Source organism: Diachasmimorpha longicaudata, chromosome 5 (assembly GCF_034640455.1).
Source record: "Diachasmimorpha longicaudata isolate KC_UGA_2023 chromosome 5, iyDiaLong2, whole genome shotgun sequence".
Lineage (NCBI taxonomy): Eukaryota > Metazoa > Arthropoda > Insecta > Hymenoptera > Braconidae > Diachasmimorpha > Diachasmimorpha longicaudata.
The window spans coordinates 4,085,967-4,113,070 of NC_087229.1; the positions used below are offsets into that span (position 1 = coordinate 4,085,967).

At 37.6% G+C, this 27,104-nt stretch overlaps 1 protein-coding gene across 7 annotated transcripts; it reads right to left on the reverse strand.

The window, feature by feature from the left end:
• On the reverse strand, positions 1-27,104 carry LOC135162052 (5-hydroxytryptamine receptor 1-like). 7 transcript variants are annotated; one of them, XM_064120141.1, is made up of 8 exons: positions 26,850-27,104; positions 22,369-22,452; positions 21,709-21,831; positions 20,978-21,342; positions 20,270-20,565; positions 18,442-18,682; positions 17,700-17,906; positions 1-2,050 (listed from the first exon to the last, which is right to left on the reverse strand). In XM_064120141.1, exons 4-8 carry the CDS (start codon positions 21,101-21,103, stop codon positions 1,430-1,432), a joined length of 1,491 nt encoding a protein of 496 aa, XP_063976211.1. In that variant the 5' UTR covers positions 21,104-21,342; positions 21,709-21,831; positions 22,369-22,452; positions 26,850-27,104; the 3' UTR covers positions 1-1,429. The 7 variants fall into 7 exon arrangements, with proteins under 7 accessions (XP_063976211.1, XP_063976210.1, XP_063976207.1 ...); XM_064120140.1 differs by having other exon boundaries at positions 26,556-27,104; XM_064120137.1 differs by having other exon boundaries at positions 26,359-27,104.

The following is a 27,104-nucleotide window of genomic DNA, read 5'->3' on the forward strand; positions in this document are numbered from 1 at the left end:
TTTACCGTTTATTATTATCAATATCAATATTTCAATTCCTTCATTCAAACGTTGAGAATGGAGACGCGATAATAATCAACGACTATCGCACTTACTTTTACCTTTTTCAGATTCTTATCAGCAATTTCCATATCCACATTCAAACTGATTGGAGTGGTGGGGCTTTTCTTCACATGTAACTGGATTAAAGGTGATGTATCGATGTGATTCGAGTGAGAGAAATTAGCCAGACTATTTTACGTTTTTTCCCCTCCCTGTCAAAGCCTTGTGGTGGCAACGACATTGAGGGGAAAATCCTCTTGTTGTTATGAAAAAGTTGAAGTGGCTTTTCCCCTCTCCCTCGTCCCGTCATTTTCACCAAGTGGTAAACGTTTGTTTGCACATCTCTACACTTCAAGCATTGACTTGTCACTCCGTCGTACAGCAAATATGTGGTTTTGTACTTTGTAACTTCCGCTTTTCCAAGTGATGTGTTGTTAATAATCCAACTCCAATGTTCACACTTTAATTCTCATAGTGTACCAGTAACAGAAATAATCACGAAATATTTGATTCACTAATTTGTTATTCATATTATGCTTGTCAATATTATCTTCAAACAATAATGAAAATACATCCTTAATACATATTTCTTTTACAAGCAATGTTCTTACTGTTGATATACTGAGAGCTGATGAATTATCACCTAATTCACTGCACTGATGTCCATTAGTATTTAAATATGTTCTTTATTGAATTACTCATCGTCGACTAGTTTTTACAATTCACCTATAAAATGATTATCTAAAGCTCACGCATGCAAGAAAACCTGCACACAGTGGATGTTTTCATAATGAATTGTTCTCATCAATGTTTGTTATCGTTAATTACGCACCCCCTTTTTTTCATTTGATCATAATTTTTTTTATAACTCCAGAGACAGTAGTATTGCAATATTAATGACAGTTTATCCAATTCAACCAAAATCGCAACCACTAGTCTCACTCCATCTGCGGAAAATAGGTTCTTCTTCCCCTGTGCATTGGCTAGTGCCAGACAATTCACAAAAGGGCATCAATGAATGATTCCTTTGTTGAGCTTTGCAATTTAATCAGAGGTCATTGACAGTGTTTGATGGATCACGAGTGTACACAGTAAAGCAACGTCGTTCACCTTTTTTCTTTCTGGCGCCCCATCAGTTGACTCTTTTCACTTTAGATCATTGATCGAAGGCCCAGAGTCACACGAGAATGAAGCAAGGGATGACGTGTCACTGGGAAAATTGCCATGAATAGCTTTGTGATTTCTCTCGTATCATCCATTTCTTACTTTTATTATCAGTGGCTTTTCATGCTGTTGCTTTATATCTATTGCGGAAGGGGAGTTTATTCACTAGTACTTGAGAGATCCGACGAGAGTCACTTCAGCGATTTTCAGATTCATCCGTTGATCATAGAAAGCTCTCGTTGGCAGGATTGTTAGCCCCATCAGTTGCCCCGAGTCCATGATTCTCAAGGCATTCACCACCTTCCTCATGCTCGCAAGATTTAATAACACAATTATTGACTGGATCTCCAAACTGACTGTGATAGAATTCTTCTCTCATCATGTGATTTAAATTACCACAACGGAAGAACAATATTTCTCGAAAGGGCTTTCGAAAATCACGATTCAGTGTTGCATAAATTATCGGATTCAGGAGACTGTTACAGTAGCCCAGCCAGAGAAATAAGCTGGAGAGGGACTTTGGAATGGCTTTGGGATCACTCAAGAATGGACGCACCAGTGCGAGAACGAAAAATGGTAACCAGCAAATGGTAAATGCACTCATTATTATTCCAAGTGTTGTACTCGCTTTTCTTTCTTTGGCTAATTGAAATCGAAGTTTTTTCTGGTGCGGTGAACTCGATACACTGCATGTGCTGTTCAGATGATTTCGTACGATTGTTGATTTTGTTATCATGGTTGTTGATGAGACAATTGTCTTGTCGGTTTTTAACAGCATTGGGCACTGCGATTCATTGCTTTTGCGAGGACCACCTGTGAAGCACTTGACTCCGTGTCCGCTGCACTGTAAACATAAGGATGAGAATTATGTGAAAAGTTTATTTATCAGTTGCTTGATTTATTTGTGGGATTTTATTCGTACATCATGATGATGATAGTGTTTTGAAGTCTCCGGAGATCACAAAGTCGATTTTTTTTGTCTGCTGACAGACGATGGGATAAATAGCAAAAATTTGAGGTTTGAAATTAGAAATGTTTTCGGATGATTAGGGTATCGTGCAGGAATTTTAAATACAAGAGGGAAGAAAAAAAACTGGAAAGAGGAGGGGTGGAAAAATGAGTGATATCCGTTTCTCATTTGTGTTCTGTATTGATCGATTTCTGCTAAGTTTTTTCGGCACAACGTGCCAAGTGTCATATCCATTAAGGGTTTTCCCTACTCCTTTTTATGGCGGCGATGGATTTTTGATTTTTTTGTCTCAGTTGTAGGGGTTGGCTCAGATCATAGGCATGAGAGTACTCGCAATGGTCATCAAAATAAGGATTAGCAAGCGAGTTGGGGTGAATACGGGCATGCTAGTCACTTTGATTGATTCAAATATCAAGCGAACTTGCATGATTTCATAGCTCAACTGCCAATGAGATGTTAATGGGACTCGGGGTTTTTTTAATGAAGCTATAAAACAACGAAATATACATGAAAATATGACCCAACTAGGAGAACATTTGTATGATTCGTAAGGAGAGTGTCTGGAAATTACGGCTCTGGTGGCAATTTCACGGCGACCAGATCGATTGAGCGTGGTAACACACACACACAGTCGAGTGACCCGGACGCTTGGCCTATGAAAAGAAAACTCGTAAAAAAATATTAGAGGGGACAAATGGAAATTCTTGGAGTTTTTAGTCAGCTGTGGTGGTGGCACAGCGGTCGTGTTGTTCACTTCAAGAGCTCAAAAACTTCCTCAACGTCTAAACTTTTAATGCTTTGTTTTTTTTTCTTTTATTTGTTGTTCAGGTAGAGCGTTGGAAAAATTATTTGTAAAAAATATATAATTTGAGATAATTTCACATATCATTTACAAGATACATAAAGGCAAATGATGTTTGAAATACATTTTATGTATGACGGATGTCAAGTTTTTTCCTTTGAAGATAAATCGATAATTGGGCATGGGTATTTAAATCTTAGTCAGATGAAAAACTTGATTGACCCTTTTATCAATAAATTGAAGAAAAAATTTCTTTCATGTCGCTTTTACCCCTTAATTGGACCGTAATCTCTTAAGATTTTTTTAAGTTACTCCATCTAGAGATAAAAAATTGGATGAGCATGAAAAATTGCTCTGCAAGGATGAGATCCATTCCATAGATTTTCCAAATTGTAATAATAAACACAAGTCATAAATTAAATCTGATTCAGATGAAAACCATAATTGACTTTTTTATCGATAAATCGAGGAAGAAAGTTTCTCCCATGTCACTTTCACCCCTTAATTCGACCGTACTCTCTCAATATTTTTAAAAAGTTAATCCACATAGAAATGAAAAATTGGATGAGCATGAAAAATTACTCCGTAAGGATGAGGTCACGGTGTGAATAGTTGCGGGTATGAATTTTTCAACGAGGATCAGACGGTGAGCTGCTATCCACAATGCTAGAGTGAATAATATCCTGGAGAGTGCACTTTTGCCAAGACAAATTCACTAAGTAACGACCAGACGAGAAATGCGAAATTGACTTGGTCGAAAATGCTTGAGATATCCTGCAAGTTTTCAAAGTGAAATAATTTTACCCCAAGGATTCCACATTATTCTCCGGGATTGGAGAATCTTCTCTGTCTTGAGATCTCACTTCACGTATTATCAACCCTCCCATTCGCCCACTGGTGAAACCGTTGATGAAAAGTCCATGAGTTGGTACGTATATAGCGGTGGATAGTTAAAGCTCGTGGTATTTCTCTCCAAGTACCTTCGCTTCTGCGGAAACTTGAAACGTAATAGTCAAATGTGATAGCCTCAAAAGCCCTCTGACAGCTATAACACTGTATTTCCGGTCCAATTCTGTGGCTGAGTCACTTTCCAACGGCGGAGAAAACCTTTCTCAAGGGGTGGAAATGATTTTCGTCAGACGTGTATTCATGGAGTCAGTTATATTTATGCATCGCTGTGGGATTCATTCAATTTGGAATAGTAATAAACTTGAGAAAGAACCTCTTGAAATATTTTTTTAGTTTTTACACTGCCATACGACTAGGCAAATATTAAATAAACATTACCAGGAATGAGACGTCATTATGGTTCGAAAGCCAAGATAATTAAAATGGACAATTTGCCTTAGCATGTGAATAATAAATTACGCAAAAATAAGCTGCGGTGAATTAATCTAATAACACTAATAAATTAATTACTCCAATTTAATTTCTATTTGAAACAAATCGGTCCGTCATTTTTCCCGAACGATTCAGCCGCTTTAAAAAACGTTGGAATAATTCATCAGCTTCATAAAAATCATTGAAAGTCTATTTGTTATTTTATACTGTCAGGAAATTATAAGATTTATAGACAATCATGGTCACAGAATTATTTGGAAGACGTAAACCCGGAAATGTGCGTTATCAGTAGGGGAATTTTAGCCGTAGAGATGGTACCACTCAATGCAGCCCTTCTAGCTCGATGATGAGTACCTCGAGAGTGTCAGAGGAGCGTACTCGGTATGTTGAATTTGCTCTTGAAGCGTTTTCAAGACATATTACCAATTGCCTACCTCTTGTATCACCAACACTGAGTGGCGCATGTAGAGATGCTCTCCGTCTGTCTAACCAACTCTTTAATCATCATCGTCCCTAAGAGGTGAAGTGGATCCTTGAAATACATGAGGGTACTTGCACTGCCGTGTGGATATAATTTTCAAAAATTCAATCATCGAATTTCCAAGTTGTTAAACACCACAAGCGGCGGTAATTGTCACATTCTCTTCTCCTGTTCTTTTGCTTTAAAGCTAGATGGTAGTTTGTCCTTCTACGAACACTTGGACAAAATATTCTATCAACAGGTTGTCGAAAGCTCAAGACCACTAGACCATTTGTGAATTCGGTGAATATGTATTTCTTATCTTTTCAGAATATTCTTGGAGTCGAGAATGCATGGAGAGTAATTTTTTGGAAAACATTTTGGGTTTGCATATTTTAGTTGGGACATTGAATTTTTTCCTGGTGTTGCATGGACATTTCGAGGATCGGTCCCGAAAGCATGAGAAATTCTACTTTAAAGCATTAGAGTTTATCCTCGAGCAATGAACTGTGATTGGTTATGGTACAGTGTTAGAAAGCAATACAATTTCATGAACAGTTGACTATTAATTTTAAGGACAGTGGCACTGAATGCAATTTAGGAGTTAAAGCGCCATGAAATTGCGGATTTCACATTCACAGAATTTCGGGGGCCGTGAAAATGAGAACTCCGGCGTTTAATTATTTTTATAATGTAATATGAATGTTCGGTGCTCAATTACATTGAATTATCAGTGAAATCAGAAATTTCATTATTTTATTCTGCTTTGATTACATTCAATATCACTGTCCTGAGAATTCAATTGTTACCATCATTTATTGCGAGACAAATATGAAATACAAATGCGATTTTTTGTGAAAAGCTGATGTCCGAGGACGTTCGGCCAATTTACGAATTCATTCACCAGAATTTTTCAGTTTTTCTCCGTTCATTTTCATGGACAAATAGAGATTTATAGCTTTATTTGATTTTCCCACGAAATTTCGAATTTTCCGTGCCAAGATTTTTTGAAATTTCAGTGGAATAACGACACGATAAAAACTTCCGGAATTTACCATAGAAAATTCAAATAAATTTTTTTAACAGTGTACTTATACTAGACAGCTATACGTGCATTGTCAAACAGAAATTTATTCTGAATTCGTTATTCGAAACTTGAAGTGGACATTTCCATGTGACCAGGCATAGTCGCTATAAAATCTCCCCTCCTATTTTTCGCTATATTCCAAGGAAACGTGACTTTTTTCCTCGGCTTGACTTGCCTGAAATATAAAATTGGAAAAACCAGATAGCAGTGGCTGTTACTCTGGAATTGACTTTTTCCGGTACACACACATCTAATGGATTTTATCACCGATGTACCTTCCCTGAACAACGGCTGCTCCTCGAGTGTCCGTTTTGTGATATATAAGGTGTAGAGGAAGTAGAGTCTCTTTCGAACGTTGATAGGTAGCAGCTTCGAAAGGAAAATCCGAGATTACAGAGGAGAAGATATTTGAGACATTTTCCGGACAATGGGGATAATCAAGAGATGATTCTCAAGAATTTTAACAATTCCCTTTCTCTATTATTCGCGATCATTTGCTGCTACCAACTTCATACTTTATAAATGACGGTTTATTCCATCATAATTCACCCCTCAAGTGCCAGTAAAACCCCCAAAATCGACATAAATAAACAAAGAGAAATTTCTAAAAAAAATTCTGACGTCGGTCGAAGTAAACAACGAGACGATCCAGAAAAAATCAGTGGCAATTTCGTCACAGAAACAATCGTCTTTTGTCACATTCGAAGCAAAAGTCGACTTCCCCGGTCAATTTCGAGACCTCAAAAAATGTATCCAATTAATTCTTAAAATGCATAATTACGAAATACCAGTTCAATTAAGGAAAATACGTGGTGCAATTAAAAATTGTTTTCCTTGTTTTGGAATGAGCATTTGATTGGACGATATTTTACAAGCGTATTGTCGCGGCACTTTTTTCCAATATTCCATTTTTTCCAACTCCTAAGAACAGCTTGGAATTTACCTCTCGACATCCAAGAGCCGGCCATTCGGAAAATCGAGGTCGGTTCGCTGCAACTTGAAAACAAGTGGATTCGTAATGTGGCCCGATGGTGGTGTGGCCATTGATTTTCCTTTCGGCTAACTTTGTTAATGTGCCATTACATTATCGCAGAGGATTCCCCCGGAGATAATTGAATGGAAAACTGCGGAGCTTTAGCTATTTTCTATGTCCCCCCCCCCGCCCCCTCCCCCACCGGCTGTTGCAGCTAAACCTATAATTTTTTATAATTAGATAGCCTATATTTTTTACTTTGCTATCATCATCATCATCAGCGTGGTTAAATCGTTTTATGGCTCATCAATATTAAAGTAAATAAAATGGCAGATTTTCTAGAAGCTGGACACTTTGGTATTTCATTTTAATGAGAAGGGTGTTGAATTAATAACTGTGATTCTAGTGCACTGATGAAGTGGGAAGAGGACTATATAAAATATTTAGTTTCAGTATTGTCCCAGTTCCATAATTCAACAGTATATTCATTTCCCTACGCAGGATTTATTCATTTTTTCAATAAAAAAAATACCAATAGTCGATACGTGGGTGAATGCCTGACACAATCGAGTTCCCCCCCAGTAACAGGAGAATTTCCTAATATTTGTGGGGTTGAAAAACTTCGTTCCATTATTCAGAAATGTGCGCATTCGCTAACTTTTATGAAATTTGTTTCTGGAAATTATTGGATGATAATAAGTCGCGGTTTTCTATTTATTCTTTTGAGAGGTGAAAGCGAATGTAAGGTTGGCCTTTCATTATTAAAAAAAATAGACACTTTGAAAATATTCGCAGACCTTGGTTGATTAAAATAGGGTTTACTCCACTTTTTACAATTTTTTAAAGTCTTCAGACTGAAATATCGGTGTCAGTTCACTACTAGAAGAAAAAGCATAAATCAAATTATTCAAACTTTCCGCTCCAGAGTTATTATAGTCAATAAATGTGTCACGTTGCAGGGTAATGGAAAATAGAAATGCCAAAAGCGCAAAATAAGTGTTTTTCGAGGAATTGAGTTATTGGATTACCCGAAGCGTCAGTCAGCGAATAGTGAGTACACAATTTTGTTTTTTTCTTTCATCATTTCCCTCGTTTATGTACACTCGCAGCAGTATTCACTTTTTCACTGGTACATACTATTTCTGCATCTCTCCCACTCCCGAAAACTCCGGAATGTTGGATGGCTAATCAATATATTGAAGAGTTTTCTCCCACTGAAATAACCTTCTCTGCTGTGAAAAATCGAGCATTTTGTCGTGCATATTTCGCCTTTGAAAAAATGACTCAGAGCGGAGACGCCACTTTCAGAGGGGAAAGAATACCAAACGACCAAGTTGATCGATAGCCATCCTTCATTCCTCCGTACATATGGGTACCCCATAATATATAACATCGATCTCGGCCAGTCAACGTCGCGGTCACATACTTTTCACAAGCCAAATTCATTATCACCTAATCGAGCGATTGAAAGCAACTGGATAATCCCACTCTGTCTGATCGCATTTTCCCCCCAACTCTTCGATTTTTCAACTTAATATATATTTATATCCTCCTCATCAGTTTTGCAATTCGTCGTGAAAGTAGTTTTATTCGCAATTGAATTCTTCGACAGAAATTATTTGAAATTTCCGTCTCCACGATATTTGAACTTTTGACTTTGTCGCGAGGAGAAGAGAATAAATTTCACGAACTATGTGTTGCATCGAGCGTCAAAAAATCGATTTCGGAAAAAAACGTCAATATTTCACAAACTCTCTATGAATAATTCAACGTTAAATGACGCTGATACATAAAGCCCATTAGCGTCTATATCCATGGGACATTGCGGAGGAAATATTGTAAAAAAAAACCACAAATACATACATACATCACATAATGATCGCGTATTTGGTCTTTTTATACCATATTTAGCTACCCTCGTGTATTGATGACATGTACAGTCTAATTTATCGCACAATCTGTGCCTCCTTCTTTTTATGCCAATCATAAATTTAACGACACTGCGCTGCAGTCAGTTCGCCACTACTTCTTGGAAACAATTTAACAAAGTATATACAGATTGGCGGCAGGGGGAGGGATATGTACACGACTAACCATTCAGCAAATGCACATTGGACCGGGGGCGCGAGAACCAATTACAAGCTGGCAACGTAAGGCTATGTAGGTTGGTGTTAATTGAACTAACACCCCCCCATATCGCATTTGGCACACACGAGTGCACGCTGCCAACTTTGTTCCTTCAATCTCTAACTCAGTGTCCATACACGCCAAGAAGAATAACAACAACATTCAAGATAAATCAATATTGACGCTTAATTTCTGTCCCCTCTAAATTTTAACGCTGAAAAAAATTGTCATTTCAAGGATTTGGATCATTCATTCTAAAACAATGAAATTGATTCAATTTTAATTTTGTTATCACTGAATCCATGATGATAATAATAAATGGTTGCTCTTGTATTAATTCCTCAATTTTCATTGTCAATATTCACTGCCCTCTCCACTTGCTTTATTGATCTCCCTTTCGTTCAGTGAAAATTGTTAAACCAAAAAATTACGACTCAAGTGTAGCTTTATCATTTATTGTGTCACTATTGAACCCATGATAATAAATGATTTCTGTTGCATTAATTCCCCAATCTTTATTGTCACATATTCACTGCCCTCTCTACTTCCTTTATTAATTTCCCTTTTGTTCAGTGAAAATTGTTAAACAAAAAAATGACAATTCAAGTTTATTTTTAAGCCTCAAATATCTCAGTGTAAGCACATGTCAGCAGCTTTGTACCGCGATAATATCACGGCCCTCTGATGCATGATTGCATTTTAACAATGTGCTGAAAAAAAAAGGAAATTCCTCTCACACTTTCTCTAAAAACTGAAATAGCTTGTAATTTTACGTCGAGCAAAGGAGAACTGTGTGAAATCCCTCCGCTCGCTGGAGTTCGTCCCTGTGCATGACAGCAATATGTGCTTGCTCTCGCACATGTCGGTATGTCCACCGTAATTTTCGTGGTACGTCTGTCGTTCGCCTCCGGGGGTCAACTCAGTTGCACACAAACACACGCACATGTACACGCATAGCAGACATTGAAATGATATCGACCCTGAGGAAGAGCCAACTATGACATTACGAGAGACGAAAGCCCCTGCAAGGTCCTCTGTTATAATTCAATAACTCGTGGATTTGAGTGATGTTTACTTGAATAATTTTCAACTACACACTTGTGATTATCTGGCTCTGATGTCGGGGCGTTCCAAAGCTCACCACTTATTTCACTTTCATTGATTCTCTTTAAGGGCCCACTTCTGGGGATAATGGAGCACAGGGGAAGAGACTCCGATTCCGCAGTCAAAGGGGGTTTGCGTATGAAACGGAGCGCATACCCCGTTAGAATCTCTCCTTATACGGAATTACACTGTTAAACATTTTTTTTCTATTAACCCAGGAGATGCGGGTGAATTGTAAACATCGTGGAGGTGGTAATTCAATATCGATTAAATTGGTCGTCGATAGACCGATTAATTATGGAAATTAACTAATGTTAAGTTGTCTACAAAAACTATAAATTAATTTTCGAGAGAGAAAATTTTTTTACTGTTCGCAGTTTCTATTTCACTGAGTTGGAAACGATTGCAAATTATTTATCATATGGTATCATAAGTAAAGTCCAGATATCGGATAAAAATGAACGCATCGATTTTTGGAAAGAGATCTAAAAGGAAAATTCCTCTCTCGTGAAGCCGAATCAGCAGAATTTTCCTGATTACTCACTCTTTTGTCGATTTCTTTTTCCGCGACCAATCAATTTTGCAGATTCAGTTTTTACATTCAGTCAGGAACACGCGAATGTTTTTTAAAGCTCCAGAAAACGATGAGAAAAGGTTCACTAAAAATTACGTGGAAGTACTGAAGATCCAGTAACAAGTATGAACCGCTTCGTAAACAATACGCAGTGAGTTATGTAATTTTTACGGAGCGTTCCGTACTCTTTATTGGATTCGTCATGATTTTTACTGGATTTTTTTTCTCACCTGGAAATTACGCAAGTTTCACGTAATTTTTATGGAACTATTCTTCTCAGTGAAAAGATTAAAATGGTACACATAAACGTCTGGGGGAACCGTAACAAGTAATTTTCCTCTTTGCCAGCAGCTCTCGAGGAAAAGTTCCTGTATCCCTCAACTCCCTTTTCTTTTAGGCTATTCGTGGGATTAATCGCTAATGAAATTTTGCGAAACTGTGATCAACAATGATCCCGCTATTTAAACTTTATTCAAATTGCCAGATGGCGGTTTTTTAAAAATACCTTATTGATTCCATACAGCCGCGGTGAATCGAATGTAGTCGATAACGTGAATGATTGATGTTTTCCAAACGACGTTATTGACCATATCTCGTCGGCATTCCGCTATGTGCCTTACTCTAAAAAAATCAACAACAATATTTGGTAAAAACGGCCATGTGGTACCGCCAGGTCGACGCACTGATGAAATTAACGCCGGGAGAAGAATTCATTGATTCTGCAATTAGATATACAGCGGTCACGAGGAGTTCACCCCTCGGTACGCGCCTGATCGGTGATTATTCATTTTTCGTTAAAATAGTATCTGCGACTGACGTAAGTGTCTGGGTGTGGGTTATACAATGTTGAGTATGCATCATTATGAAATATCGGGCGTTTAACATTCCAGGAATAAACTCGTGTTCAAAATTGTGAGCTCAAACTTTTTTCAAAGTCGAATTACTCTGAAATACTCATTGATAGAGCAAATTATGAAAAGTTAAATTTAATGTAATAAACTACCGTAAACTACCTTCATCAGAAGATCTTAAAGACATCGATTTATCAGTTTATCGATATTTTTGTTTACCAATAATGAAATGGGTAGAAATGGAAATTTCAGCAGCAATTTTCCACCAATGAAAACAATTTTTCAGAACCGTTTTTCCGTCCGATTCATCGGTTCTCCTGACTTTTCACAAATGAATAATGGTCGTTTGATCTTGATGAAAGAGGGTGGGGCCTAAAAACTCCGCTTGAAATCCGGAGAAAGAAAATGTGGAATTCTTGGATGGAAAAAAAGGCCTGTGAGTCGGAGCGCCGGAAGCTCATGAAATGGCGATAAGCTTGGTGAGCTTCTGCGGTGCGAACCGACAGCTCATAAATCCATTCTTCGCCGTCGGCAACCAGACAAGCCCCCAAGATGAACCAAGTCCGATAAGCCATTGTTGGAAATAAGGTGAAAATCGACACCGAAAAACTCAAATACTCTGGACTTGTTATTGTCCAATCAATCCTGACATTCGTTTCTAGTGAGACGAGGCAAACGAAAAATCTCACGGATAAATACAGGGCGATATATCCATATAAACCATTTGGACAGAACTAACAATAATATTTTTAAGTAATTAAAATAAAAATAATTAAGGTTTGTTGAAAAATAAATCATAAAATTGAATTCCAAAGTGGTGAAATTTTTTGTTTAGACGGATAAGATTCACTTTCACGAATTTAATTATAATTTCTCAATTAACTCAGTGGTAAAGTTATTTTCCCTTACGACGAGTTAAATTGGAAAAGATTGCGGCAGCGAGTCAGCAGGATTGAAGGAAAATCGCTCCTCCTTCGCCCACAGTTTCCATTTTTTTTTCTTTTCCGCTCGAAAAGCATTTTTTGTGAGCGTGCCAAGGTCGTAATCCTCGTACGAAGTGACTTTGAGGGAGGGTTAAAATTACTTCAACGCACTCGAGTCTCAGAAAAAGGGTCAAAAGAAGAGGGGGAGTTGTAACACCCTCTTCAAGGCTGTTCCAGGATTTGTAAGGAAACGGGACAGGAGCATCTGGCGTAATGGAAAACGACGGAGCCGCATATTATATGGTTCAACATTCGTGGGATTTTGATACAGAAATGGGGAGAGGAGAAAAGGAAAAAATAAAATGAATACAAAGACATTGTAAGACATTGGTGATTCAATGTTAAAATCCCAGGACAAGAGAATGGGGTGATATCGAATTGTTATTCAAAGTATCATTAGCAGATTCAATTAGTTTTTTTCAATAAGAAATGGTGCCGCGGAATTAGAATTAAAATACTAGACTGAAAATCTGAGTAGTAGTTCCATTTACAATTAAAAAAAAATTCGATTGTTAAAATCTCAATGATATTTTCGCTATTTTTGAGAAACGAATTCAGTAGCGAAGGGGTCGAACGAGAGAAGTCACTATGGACTGGTTTTTAATGAATATCTCGAAATCAGTGGGAAATAGCAAAATTTTTATTATAACCTTTCTTGTTCAGCGAATTGAGTACTACAACAAACGTTATAATAAGAATTCCGCTATCTCTCTTAGATTCGGAGATATAACTCGCAACTCCACTCAGGATGAGCCAACCTATCTCATTTTACCACTTTGCGAATAAATCGTTATTAACAATTATATATTTCAGGAGTTTTATTTTTACCAGTCTCCCCCATAAATATCTCTAGACCGTGGTGAAATTTTTCGTTGCATTGCGTCAGAAAAAATATATCTCTCCCACAAAGTAAAAAATAATTTACACAGCGCGCAGGGCTATTGCGTTGGGGAGAGGTGTCTTCTGGAAGAAAAAAAACGTAACAGGACAAAACTCACTGACTCGAAAATACCACAAAGGTAGAAATCTACGGCTGTGGAAAGCCGGTAGGAATAGCTATATAGAGAAGAAATAAACGCGAGGATCTACTTCACATAGAGTCGGTTTTAATGCACCTATAAAATTTCACCGACGATCGTAAAGACTTGGACCTATTCCCTGCAAAGTTCAGTTGGAAAAGCCCATGTCGTTATGCCACCCCAAAGTTTTCTTACTGAGGATCGGGTGATAGGCTTGAGAATGGACAAACTTTTGACTAGCTTACGGTGAGACTTGTCTCTTCTCTTCTGCGCCGTTTTATTTTATGCTGAGAAATCGATGCAACTGTGCTTGCTACTCACTCACTCGTCTCGAGGTAACTATCAAGTCAATACTGAGTTGAGAACTTGTTTTATTTGCTGACTATTCGGTAAATTCACAAATTCCCTATTTAGGGAGTTGATTAAGATAACATTTATGGCTTCTCCGATACCGTTAAAAATCCACCAAATCGTCCTAATTTGCCCGACTTTTCATTATCACTAATTTACCATCTCCCGAAATTCTACGTTTTCTGCCTGGTAATTTTCATTATTTTTTTCTTTCTCTCGTGTACTTCCAGTTTCACTCAATCGTAATTACCATAAAAATAACGAAACAACATAATTAAAGCAAATGCGTTGTATGGAAATAAACAAGACGAAACGTACAACAGATTTTAAAAAATAGTAATAAAGAAAAATAATATAACAAAATGGCTGTTTTAGTTTATTATCTACGTCCTGACAGTACATGCAGGTTCCGTTGGGGTTACATTATATTATGCAGTCGGAAGAGGATGAAGTTCTCAATCCCCCCTCCCTTTATCCTTCCCTCTTTCACTTCCCTTCCCCTTCGTTTGGGTCTCGACGGACATATCCACGCCAGTAACGTGGCTGGGGTGAGGTAGAATGAAATCCGGCAATAAAATTACTAACGAAATTTCCGCATATCCGCGGATCTTGTGATGTTCAGCCTCCCCTCTTTCCCCTCAACCCCATTCCCAACGTCCGGACGCTCAAAGGAGAATATAACATAAAGCATATGAACGAAGAGAGAAAAAAAAATCGTGCTCGAAGCATTAAAGGTAAAAATGAAAAATAGATGCTGTGCAACACATTTATTGAATATTCAGACTCTCTGACATTTGTTATCCTGGTTTTTAGTTTCTGTTGGCAAACATTATAAAACGAGCGCCTTTTTTTTTTTATCCAGGTGAATGAATTTTCTTTGACTCGATTGAAGTAAAGGAATCGATGTACCATTAAAAATTGCTTTTTTTTTCAATTACGTTTTTTATATTGTCAACTAAAATTATCTGACCCTTCCATAAAACGTGGAATTGCCCATTCCAATTGAATGTCACTCTGATGAGAGGGGTGAGAATTGTTTGCGAGAAATTTTGAGTAGATTCTCACAACGAAAGCGCACCCTTTCCGCCTTTTTGTCTACATTCATTGGTGATATTGAAAGAGACTATATCGTGATTCAGAAAGCAGAGAACAGATAAATCCTTGACAACTAGAGGATAAAAAATGTAATGGAAGAAAGAGGTCTGGTGAGGAGCCTAAGGTATATATACGACCGCGGGCACTGTTTTAATTAAAATGCGACGCGTTTGTCGGGGCGGTTTGTCGTGTGCTAAGACGGAACAGAGAGAAAAGGGAAAACGTTGCAAATATAGATATACTCTCAATAAATGAATGATGGGAGCATCGGAGGGCGTATATTCACAGCTCGATATGAGAAATATGAAGAAAGTGGTGAAATGCGCGTGGGATCGTCCTGGTGATTAGAAAAAATGATGGGAATTATTTCCTTAATTACTAGCGCGGAGTCGATACTGTCTTGATCTTACATGAAAAATCATTATGATTATTGCATTGTCTTTATCTGATACAGTTGTTCGTCTCTAATTTTTATTGTCTCCTACTTTCCAACGAAATATACTTTTTAGTGATATTATTATTTATTCATTCAATGTCGTAATGACCGAAATATGAGAAGAAAATTCATAATCACCATCAATAGTATTAAATTATCCAGCTGTAAAGACCGAAATAGAAAAAAATAGTATAGTATAAATTAAAGTAGTTCCCGGTCGCTAGTTCATAAATTAATTATATGTTAATTAATTCACGTGGTATTAGGTGGTTAATTAGGAGGTCACGAGCACTCACAGTCGAAAGTTCAAGAAAATTGTGGTATAACCTCATCAATTTTTCATCACACACTTGGCTCCACTAGCCGTTGAAACTTTTGGACAGGTCTTGGGGGGTGATAAATTATCGATTGGCCCATGCGGCAGTAAAATATCAGAATGATTTTATTTGAAATTTCTATAGTAGAAGGTTCATTCTCCATCTAATGAAATTTCCAGGAATCTTTGGCACGACGAGCGCCACGTTAGTCAATTCCTCGTTATTTTCAGGGTAGGTTAATTGCAATGATGCCAGCTATTTTCATCAATTTGTGTTCAACATTCTTTCCCCTCATAGTTCCACTCCTCGTGACCCTTCAAATCAACAATTTCCCTTCCTTTCAAATACACTATCCTCGCCCGCTGGCGATTAATCATTGTAGCATTGTCACCTCACCACGATCCATAACAAAAAATGTCAAGTTCGGACAGCGAAAAATATAAAAAAGGTGGTGGATGCTGTTTCATTAAGGTAAGAGTGACCTTTCCCATAACCACAATAAAAAAAACCAGCGATATTATGGTCTTTTCATGCCTGTGGAATCACCTCGTGGAGACATGCCCACTTTCAATTAATTGCCAACTGTGGAAATAAATTTCCCTCGAGCCCCAGGAGTCGGCAAAAGAGCCTGGAAATTTAATGTTCCAACTCAACGAGTCGATCTAATTTTCTGCCATTGGCCCCCGTGCTCGTTTTTAGGAGTCCGTTCAATTTTCCGTCGATTTCAGGTCGACGGAGAATGTGTAATCTACTGTTTGAATCAGCACTTGATGATTACAGACGTTTTATGGGCACAGGCTTCCAAAGGGCCAAAAAAATTGCTTCAATGCATTTCAACTATCGCGAATATCACGTGAGATTGATTAATAATTGATAAAAAATTCGGAATTACGTAGAATTATGGTTTGTCCGTTGGCCTGAATATTATGCTGTGTTTAACCGAATTTTTAAATCACGTCTGACTTGCACGAGCGAGCACGCGCTCACAGTATTCAGTAGAAAATGGACGTTTGTGGTCAGACGAGTAAGTACACATGCTGAACATTCTAATAAATTATTTTTTGCTTCTCGCTTTTGAAATCGATTATCCATTATTGAAAATGGGATGTGTAAAAAACGTTGAATGCAATGGATTAAACTTGAACTTTTTGGTTCTTGAAATAGGACGAGGAAGAAATATCTGTACTTTATGGATCTCTTCAGGAGAAAATATTGTTTAGGTTTATACATACATATATACTCTCGGGTGACTCTCTGACGCCGTCCGTGTCAATTCCTTTTCCAATCGTTTTTTTTTTCAATTCAAAATTAAATTCAATAATCCAATATCGATAAAATGTCATTTTCTCTGGCACTTGTCCGCACGGCGAGAGATATTCAATAAAATTCACGGAGCTGAAGGTCGTTTACCGACTACGGAAATGACTAAGACAATTTAAGTGGCAGTATTGTAATTTTTTCAGGATAATTCACGTAAGAATTAAGGAAAGTGTCGATAAAATTACGTAAAAATTCCGAAAAATTGCCCTTTGTCACGTCTTCGCTTCAAAATTATCCAATAATTCTCGCCATGAAGGGCTTGTCCTGATTACCTTGTAGCCTTGGACGAACTGTAAATAACGCAGGCCAGGGAACAGGATAGGGTTGGCAGGATGTTACGCGTATAACCTCGAATAAAACAAACAAGTCCAAAGGGAAGAAGAGACAAAATCCCTTTGCTTGGTATCCCTTTGCGTAACGCTCGGACATTCAGCCATTAACCTGTCTACCATCTGTCCTCCCAAACGCTTTCCTAGGCGAGAGACTGTGAAATTCTGACATTCGAACAATTGAATCTGGGCTTCGGCCTGCGCCCTGCCCTCGTTTAATTCAATATTTCCGTACCGATTTTATTTTTTTATTTTCCATCAGAGAGATAAAAAAGAATGGAACAAATATTGACAAATACAATAGTGAAAATGAATGGAAATGCAAGGTCGTAGTGGTAGTTGTACTGTACTGACCGTGGTAGATGCACTGGAGCTGCGGTGTTGTTTAATGATGGGACTACTGTGAGTGGCTTGAGCGTCAAAATTCAATGGTCGACTAACTGCACTCGTATGATGCGTTGATGGCTCTATATCTACATTGCAGTGGGCCTCCAGATGACTCTGAGCACGCCTTTCCTCCAGCACTATTCTTCGCGCCGCACAAAAAATTTTATAATAGACCTTGCAAGAAAAAAAAAACAGAAAAAACGAGTGGATAAGTGCATTCTCACTGCATAATTCAGTTGATTCTGATTACAAAATACCCATAAGCATTCAAATAGACTTTCCTCATCCAAAATCTCATTCTATTACACGTAATTCAGTACCAAAGAAGTAAGACGAGATAAGTTGACTCATCTCCGAGCCAACTTGTCTCCTTTCTAACGTCTCCTGAGACTTGTCTCACCAGTACCATAAAATATTGTACGCACGGAGAATCGTCTGAATAGTATGAGAACAATAAATAATCACAAATTTCGTACTCGATTACTCCACTAGGAGTTCTGGAACTTTCGCTGAATATTTCTCTCCGTGCGAACCTGAAAACTACTTTCCGACAACTCAGTTTAGAGACCTCAGACCGTAGCCCTCGGCTCAATTCCGTATCTCTCACACTCGTCGAAGCCCCATTTTTTCACTTACAATCAATTATCGTAACATACTAGTCCCTAATTCACTCCGTTAGGGAATAGGAATGAAATTCCCGAGTTCTTACCTCAATCATGACAATTAGCGGTATGTAGAAACTGCCAAGGGTGGCATAAATCTGATATCCAAAGTATTGACATACGTCACAATGCCAAGCACCCATCTCGAACTTATGTTCGTTACCGAGGATAAGAAGAGGTGGAAGACTAATGCAGGCAGCAAGCAACCAGACGAGGGCAACGCAAAGTATCATGCGTCGTGGGGTTCGTTTCACACCATACTCCAGTGGTTTCGTGATAGCCCAATACCTAGACACAATAAATTTCCCAAGTGCCCTTTAGACAGAAAATAATAATAAAACAGCCTAATAAGGGCTAAGATCAAATAAAGCATATAAATAAGACTTATTTGCTAGAGTGACCTTATGGCAGTATAAAAAAACGAAATTGTTGACTCAGGAGAGAGCTTGCTTTTACTGCCAGAGTTATTTTCATGTATCATACATAATTCAGGAATATATCGGATACAAGCGATGTCCATTTTCTCAACAAACAAATTCTCCCTAGATTAAAGCCATCCTATACACGTACATATTATTTTTTTTTGTTCCTCATATTTATTTATTACACTACCTCTCCCCCGATTTTATGAATAATATTCAGCAGAATGGCCTTCGTGATATAGCATTAACAAGTTTCCATTTCTCGCGCGTAGAAACGTTGGGCCATTAATATGTCGCTTCACTTAGGTACTTCGTTACCGTATACGAATTACATCAACGTCTCCTGTGACAATGTTATTACTGTCATGACGCGTGTCTCGCCTTTAACACTGATATGACGGTGTACTTGTACGATATATTGTAATAAATGCTGGTAATGTTTACTTCAAGTCATAGCCCAATTTAATGACGTACGTGAATCCTATTAATTTGTTGCAATGATAAGGAGACCCCGGAGAGAAATGTGATCTTTTTTTGTTGCGTCGTATTTCGATCAATATTATTCAGAATAATATTACTCGCTATAATTTATTTTCTGTGCACTGATATATGGTACTATTTATTACCGGGGGAGCCGCTAGTATTACATGCCTTAAAGAGTAGAAAGTAATATAAAACGATCATATTTTTGTCTCCCCCCAAGCCGGGAATTCGAATTAATGGAGCCACAGTTATACTACTTAAAACGAGTAGAAAATCCACCGGGGACCAAGTTCAGATACGTGTGAACAATAAATGTCTTTTTGGGTGAAACCTAGATTCTTTTCCGATAAACTTGGTAGACCCTAAATTACAGTTGAAGTATTTTAAATAATCAATTATTCTCTATTCCACTACTAGTCGTGGAAAAACCAATAATTCGAGTAGTATGTCAGATTTTACTGTAATTTAATTTTCCTCGAGTCCTTCCCATTCCGTGAATAAATCATATCTTCGCAATAACTCCAATATTTCAGGACATATACACCATTGAAAACGCTAGTTCGTGAAAATGATAAATATTCCTGTTCACACGCAAAAGAATTTCTGGAGAAAGCTCTCTCCGTCGAGAAGGTGAAACAGAATATAGAGCGGGAGAAAAACGAAGGCAAAATAATCTTCGGATACATATATACATACATATATAGATATATGACCTTTTTATCCTCGACTAGACACATTACACGTGTAGAATATCTATCTAAAAATGGAAGGTGCGTTCGCTATTCGAGTCGGATAACACGTACTTTGAATAGTAAGAACGACAAGAGTCGTTAGCCAAATTGCTTCTCGCGTTATCTTGTGTCACATAAGCTCTTATGGTGGTATATATTCAACCGAAAAAATTCAGAAAGCTTGACTGATGCCATCAGAATAAAGAATAAGGTAAGGTATTCACTGCTGCGTCTCTCACCTGTCAACGGATATCATGCAGAGATTCAGAATGCTCGCTGCACAGCTGAGAACGTCGAAGCTCACCCACAAATCACAGAGAAATTGTCCGAATGACCAGGTCCCCAAAATCTCATAGAGCAATGCCATTGGCATCACCAGAAGGGCAACACACAGATCACTCACAGCTAGACTCACTAGCAAGTAGTTGCAGGGCCGTCGTAATTTTCGAACTAAACATACCGCCACACACACAAGTATGTTGCCGATTACTGTGCCTATTACGATGCTTCCGAGTACCAATGCAATCACTATTGCCTAAAATTATAACATACATTTTTCTATTAAATTACACGAATTAATTAAAAATCAAGTCTGCTCCCAATTCAGTGGCGAAGTGGTATAACCAGGAAATAAGTTGACAGATCTTTACGGCAATTTTACGGTCAATATCTCCGAATCCAAGGGAGATAGCGAGATTTTTGTAATAACATTTATTGTCAAACTCGATTCCCTTTACAAAAAAGGTAATAACAAAAATTTTCCTATCTTCCCTAGATTTGGAGATATTCATTAAAAACTGGGCCATGGTCAAAAGTGACTCGACTCGTTCTACGACTTCGCTGCTGAATTTTTAAGTAGATTAAATTGCACTTTTCCAATTCTAGTTTTATTCAATTAATATAGTAATAATGATGATGATATGTTTAGAAAAAATTAATGTGATTACCTGGCTTGTTGTGTAGGAGGAAGTTTTGCCAGGAAAATCTCCGAAAAAGTTGTTGGTATCCTCTACTGCAAGCGCCGTGACATTTAGATGCCAAGTATTTTCCGTACTTCCTTCCTTCCCCTCCATCCGATCTTAACCGATAATCCGGAGCATCCCAAGCGCCCCACCCCCATACGACTAGGTCATCCTCTCTTGTATATCGGCCTTCTGCCCACCCCACTTTATCTTGCGATCCCGGCAACCCGGGCATCTATACTCTTTTCACGTTAGTTCTTCCTCTTCTTTCACCCCCAAAAACCCCACCATAAAAACCTTTTTACCACTTTTCACTGACCACTTCTGCACATTGTCCTACTAGACTTCCTCTGTAATAAAATCAAAATTCATTAAATTCAGGGGAAAAACGAGTCGGTCCAAATTACCGAACACTTCGCGTCATTCGAATGATTTCTTTTTATGCTTTATTGGGATTTTCTCGCTGTGCTAATACTAAGACCCTCTCAATTGACCGTTTGATAATGAAAAAGATGATAAAAAATATAATCTGGGAATGGAAGGAATTTCTTTCATTTCCTAAAGATTTTCACGACATCCTCCGCAAATGAAGAAGAAAAAAAACATATAAATAGTTATATAGAAAAAATTCTCTCCTGACTCTTTTTCATGAATATAATTTTTTTAAGGAGAAAAAGATTGGAGAATAAAATGGAAAAATTCTTTGTGAAACTCACGCGCGGTAATGGAGAATTTTTTCTAGCGCCATTTGATTATCCAAAGAAAACACTGGACAAGCAGAAAGCTGGACAGAATACATTTTCATGTCTTCAACGGAGAATCCCTCTCGTTTTTATTATCTACAAAAAATACATGAACAATGTTATTCCTTTGTTTTTTCTCACACTCCAGTTACAATTGCTTTTGGCACTGTACGCAGAAACTCTGCTATACCCCGAGGTTGATCATCGGATACACGGAAAAGACGAGGATGAGAAAATATTGTTGATATCATGTTAACTTTTTCCCTGCTTTGCTCCGTGTTCATGCGCTTATTCATAACTTGGTCAGTATTCACATCCGTAAGTTCGCCCACAATGGAGCTATGAATAGTAGGGGAAGCGAGTGCCAGTGGCACTAACAAAAACAACTAATAAATAATAAAATTTTGAGTATTCAATTCTCAACGTCTGTCGCTCCTTCCAGTCAACGATTTAAAAAACGAGCGACGCAAAATCTGCGATAATTCACGTTCACCAAATTTGTAAGAGCGGGGTAATTTGTACTAAAAATTTATCGCCATCTACGCGTTAAGAATGTAGCGTGAAAAATATAATATTGATTCTCAAATATTTAACAACTGTCTCATATACACAGATAGCAAGTTGTTTCTCTACCTTGTTTCGTGCGGCGGTGGTGGCGGTGGCGGTGGCGGTAGCAGCGGGGAAACTGTGCTTTATCGTACTTCCGTCTGGATGAATCTGTGATATATATTCGAGTGAGATGTTACACAAATCCTTACCGGCGAGGGAAACTGTTGAGGTGGATTATTTGCCCAAAGCGGGAGTTATGTGTCTTTTACGAGGATCCATCGAACCCAGTCATGCCGAATAAACGAACAATAAGCCCCCAACACGATCACTCACTCGTCAATCTCATAAATAGCATATTAATTCAAATTGCCATTCGCAGGAATTCAAGAAAAATCCATAACATGGTCGACGTTCATTTACATGCGCAGGATTTCTATTTAATTTCACTGTTAGCTGTTAAAAAAAAAACGGCAATAATATGTCGATGTCTGCTCGCGTTGTTTGGATCCATTCCGGTGTCACTGGATACGGACATTAATCATTTCGGGATATGTTATAGAACAACTGTAAATACGTATCTCGATATGATGAAAATTTCACGTTGGTATTCAATGCAATGTTTACAGAGTAATTGCTCCCAATGCGCGCGCAATGAATATTCTATCCAGTGGATGTGACATTGTTCTCATTTATATTTATTTGCCGGGTTACTGTTGTCGTCAATTATTTAATAGTTCACGGAAATCCAAAAATGAAAAAAACCGAATGTCATTCAGTTTATTGCGTAATGATAATTCCTGGAAATTTTTTTTTCCCGCCAGAAAAATTAGTTGGTATCAAACAATTGAAATGTCCATGTGTTATCTTATTAGAAAACTATTAATATTCGTTAATATGAATTAGTAATAATTTCTTTCGCGGTTGGTGTACACACATTTCTTCAGGAATAAGAAATCTGCATGAAAACAACCCTCCGGATTGTGGTATCGAATTCGATTTTGCCCAATTGGTCGATGGAATATTCACAAATACTCATGAATTTCAAATTTCTGAATTCCGGTGAGAAAATACAATTATGGTAACCGTTGTTACCCTTTTGGGAGGATAAAACCAAATTTCTAAGAAAATTATAATGGAAATTGCAGAGTGCACGCAATTTAATTGTAATTGTGGCAGCATCAATGCACACACGGGGGAATACGAAAGGGGGATCTAGAGCTCGTGTGGAATTGACTACGGCATACACTGAGGATAATAGTTTTCCAATAATGTAGGAATCATTAATATTCCACAGGCCATTTTCCATCGCCACAGTGGAGTACTTCTTCTCCGACAATCAACCCATCCGGTACAACATATTTGTGCAAATAATTCTTGAAATTAAATTTAGTCCATTTCCAAAGTTCCAAAAAATTTGGATGGTATTCATTTTTTCAAAAATGTTACGTCCAGTGGTGCTTGAAAAGAACTTTTCAATCGTACGGAGAGAAATATTCATTAAATATTCCCTATATTTTCCGTAATGCGACAGCAAACTGCGATTATAGGAAATTTTATGGAAGCGACACAGAATTTTTCCTGAACGTTTGGTAATTTTTCACTGGATCGTCAGAAAAAATTACGATATTGTCGTGTAAAATTTGCCAATCGATTCGGTAATCGGCGAGCCAACTGGGAGTTCCGTAATTTCAACTGAATATTTATCTCAGTACATTCAGTATTTGAAGAGGCGGATTGTTCTTAAAATGTCTCCACCACTGGCCAGAATTTATTCTTTGAAAATATTCCATTCGGTCGAGCTGTGGATTAGCCACTTGACAGAAAAAAGAGTGAAAAAAATATTGGAAAAGTAGCGCAGGGCTCTTGGGTATACTTATTTCAGGTGTAAATAACACGACGAAAAAGATGCGTCAGATTCGCCTGATTTTCTGGAAGACAAATGTTGTACATATGCCCCGGTTTGGGTTGTGAAATACCCGTGGGATTTACCCCAGCTCGGTACAGTGGCAATCTTTTCACCCACTTGAAAATATTGCACTCGGAATAATGATACGACTGAATCTTGCGGGACAACGAATGCGCAAAAAGAGGAAAAAAAGAAATGCAATATCCTGTATTAAATGAGATGAGGGCAGAACTACTCGACTCACATTTAACTCTCTTCCTCGTGATCCTAGATTATATTCGTGACGGTTAAATATTGACTTCGTTTGTAATATAGTTCTATTTTGGGTTGTACTGAAAATTTCCGCAATTACCCCGTAATTGATGAATTTTAGAAACAATTCTGGGGAGATGGAAAAGTTGGAAAAAATAGGGGAGACCGAGGTAAAATGAAAAATACCCCTAATTAGGGGATTTAAACTAGTATAAACCCAATTCAGATTTTAACGATTACAATCTATATGCGCTGTGACCGCCGGAGTGGTGTATCGCTTATGTTGAAAAAATAATCAATAATTTTCAACAAAGACGAAGAAAAAATGAAACTATTTAACGCACCAGATAATGTAAAGTGTCGCGTTGCGCACCAACCGTAGAATATAATTTTAATTTCAGGCTCTGTGACGAGATGATAATGAAATTTTACGTCGTAGTATTTTATTCCACCCGTCTCTTTTCATGAGGGTAATATTCGACGGGATGCATTAATCCTCTGACCCGAATACGATCTGCATGTCTTTTATACGTTGTCACACTAAATTCATCATGTCTATAATAATTGGTTTTGTTTTCCATTGACTAATCCGATGAAGGATTCCATCATAATTAAAACTGTTATCGTTATCATTGTTAAGCCGTGTACTTAAGCCAAAAAGAATTCTGTATTTTATTCTTTTAATTTTTTCACGCCTTCTTTCAAAACTAGATCGTCAAATTCCGAATATTGATCTGAAATAAAATTTAAAAATATTCATTTTTTCATCTGTCTTCGATATTCTGCACAAAAAGTTAACCACTTGGAAAATTCCTTTTCTCCTGAATGAAAGTTGGCCAGAAAAATTACGATTCCATTAGCATTTTCCGATAAATAGTACCGGGTACGTCCATCAATCGGTTATTGATACAGGGCTGCTTGTTTAAAATTAATGAGCAATAGAGGATAACTCAAATTTACATAAGTAACTGTGACACACATGCAGTGGTTATTCCCCCATGAAATTCGTGTTGACAGTCTGTTTGATTTTTTCTTATTGCCTCTTGAAAAGCATCGATTGATCCTTCAGTAAACGTGAATGACGAATAGTTTTCTATTTACACGGAAGATGTAATCCTGATTGGAATCCAGTGACAGTTGGTAAACTTTGTGCGGGTTGGGACCAAAATTCAATTTTCCGTCGTCACGGGACTCTGGTGGAACCTGCCTCAACGGTCTTTCCTTTTCCTAATATTGTACGAGGGAGGTTTACGAAGTAGTGTGTATAGTACATAGGAGAACTACCCACATGCTGGTTAATATCTTATTGTTCATCAACATTTTTCTCGGGATGTTTTATGGACTCAGGCAGGGGGATCTCATCTGAAGGAATTTCTTCCTTTTAATATACCAATTATTCATTTAATTATCGTGAGTATTACACTCTACCTTTACCTCTATTCATTAATAACAATTAAATATGCATTGATGCATTTAATTTATGATTGATATGATTTATGCCACGTTCTTGTGTACGAAAAAAATAGTTTCCATCCACCCACCAAAAGGGGAATGAATATTTATTAGAAAGAATATTATTAATTTACAGGCAGCAATAGTTATACTATAGTAATTTCGTGTTTATTTATTGTGACAATGACTCCCCGCGAAGATGAAAAATCGTTGAAACAAGTCAATCGGTTTTTCAAAATTTTTATTCACACGTGACTCAATCGTTAATCCCGAAGGATTTCCCTAATGGCTAAGAGATAGGCTGAGATATGGTAGAGCCCCGAAGAGACTTCCATATCCTCTTCACTTCAGTCTTCCCTTTCGTACCCGTGAAATTGGTGGTATCGAAGGAGAATGGAAATTTGCCGTTGCACGAGGCAGACACCAACGTCAGTAAGAAATAAACATCAAGAAAAATACTTTACCACTTTGGCATGCTGCGGTGATCCTCTTTTTCATTCATGATCATCTCTCACTTTATGTTAATAATAAATTGTTATTTCTTGCTCATACATCCGCTCTCGGTTGACCGAGCCAAAACCGGACTTGTTATCAAATGAAATCATATAATTGGTAGTGCAAAACGTGGATGAAAACCGATGAAAGGTGATACGTTAATTACAGTAACCGCCTGCGGTTGCTGGTTGTGATCCCTTGTTCAACATGGAAATCCTATTGGACATTATACATTCGCAGTCTTTCATCCTGATCCGCTTCCTCCGGTCATTAGAATTTTTTTAATATGCGTCGATCGTCGCACCGCGAATACCTCAATCCTCCCCTCAGTATTTTCCGTCAAAAATTCAAATTCTCTCACATTTTTTCATTAATTAACAATCGAACAAGTGACTAAAAACCAATCTACTTTTTAATAACATTTTCACTCGAATAAATTATCACCATATTTTTATTTTACCACTGAATTAACAGTTTCCGGCACTTGCACTTTCAAAATAAGCTTTCGTTAGTTTCGAGGTCATTAATTATTCGTGTGAAATATTGCCGATTTTTTTTTCAAATTTGCAATATCAAATTTTCAAATATCATTGGAAATTGTCCAGTGATCTAGCAATCGATTATTGATTTTTCTCTCTCATTTATCGTTCGATTTTTTTTTCTTCTCGGAAGATTGGAGAACACAACAACTGTGCCGTACGTCGGCTTCTCCTGG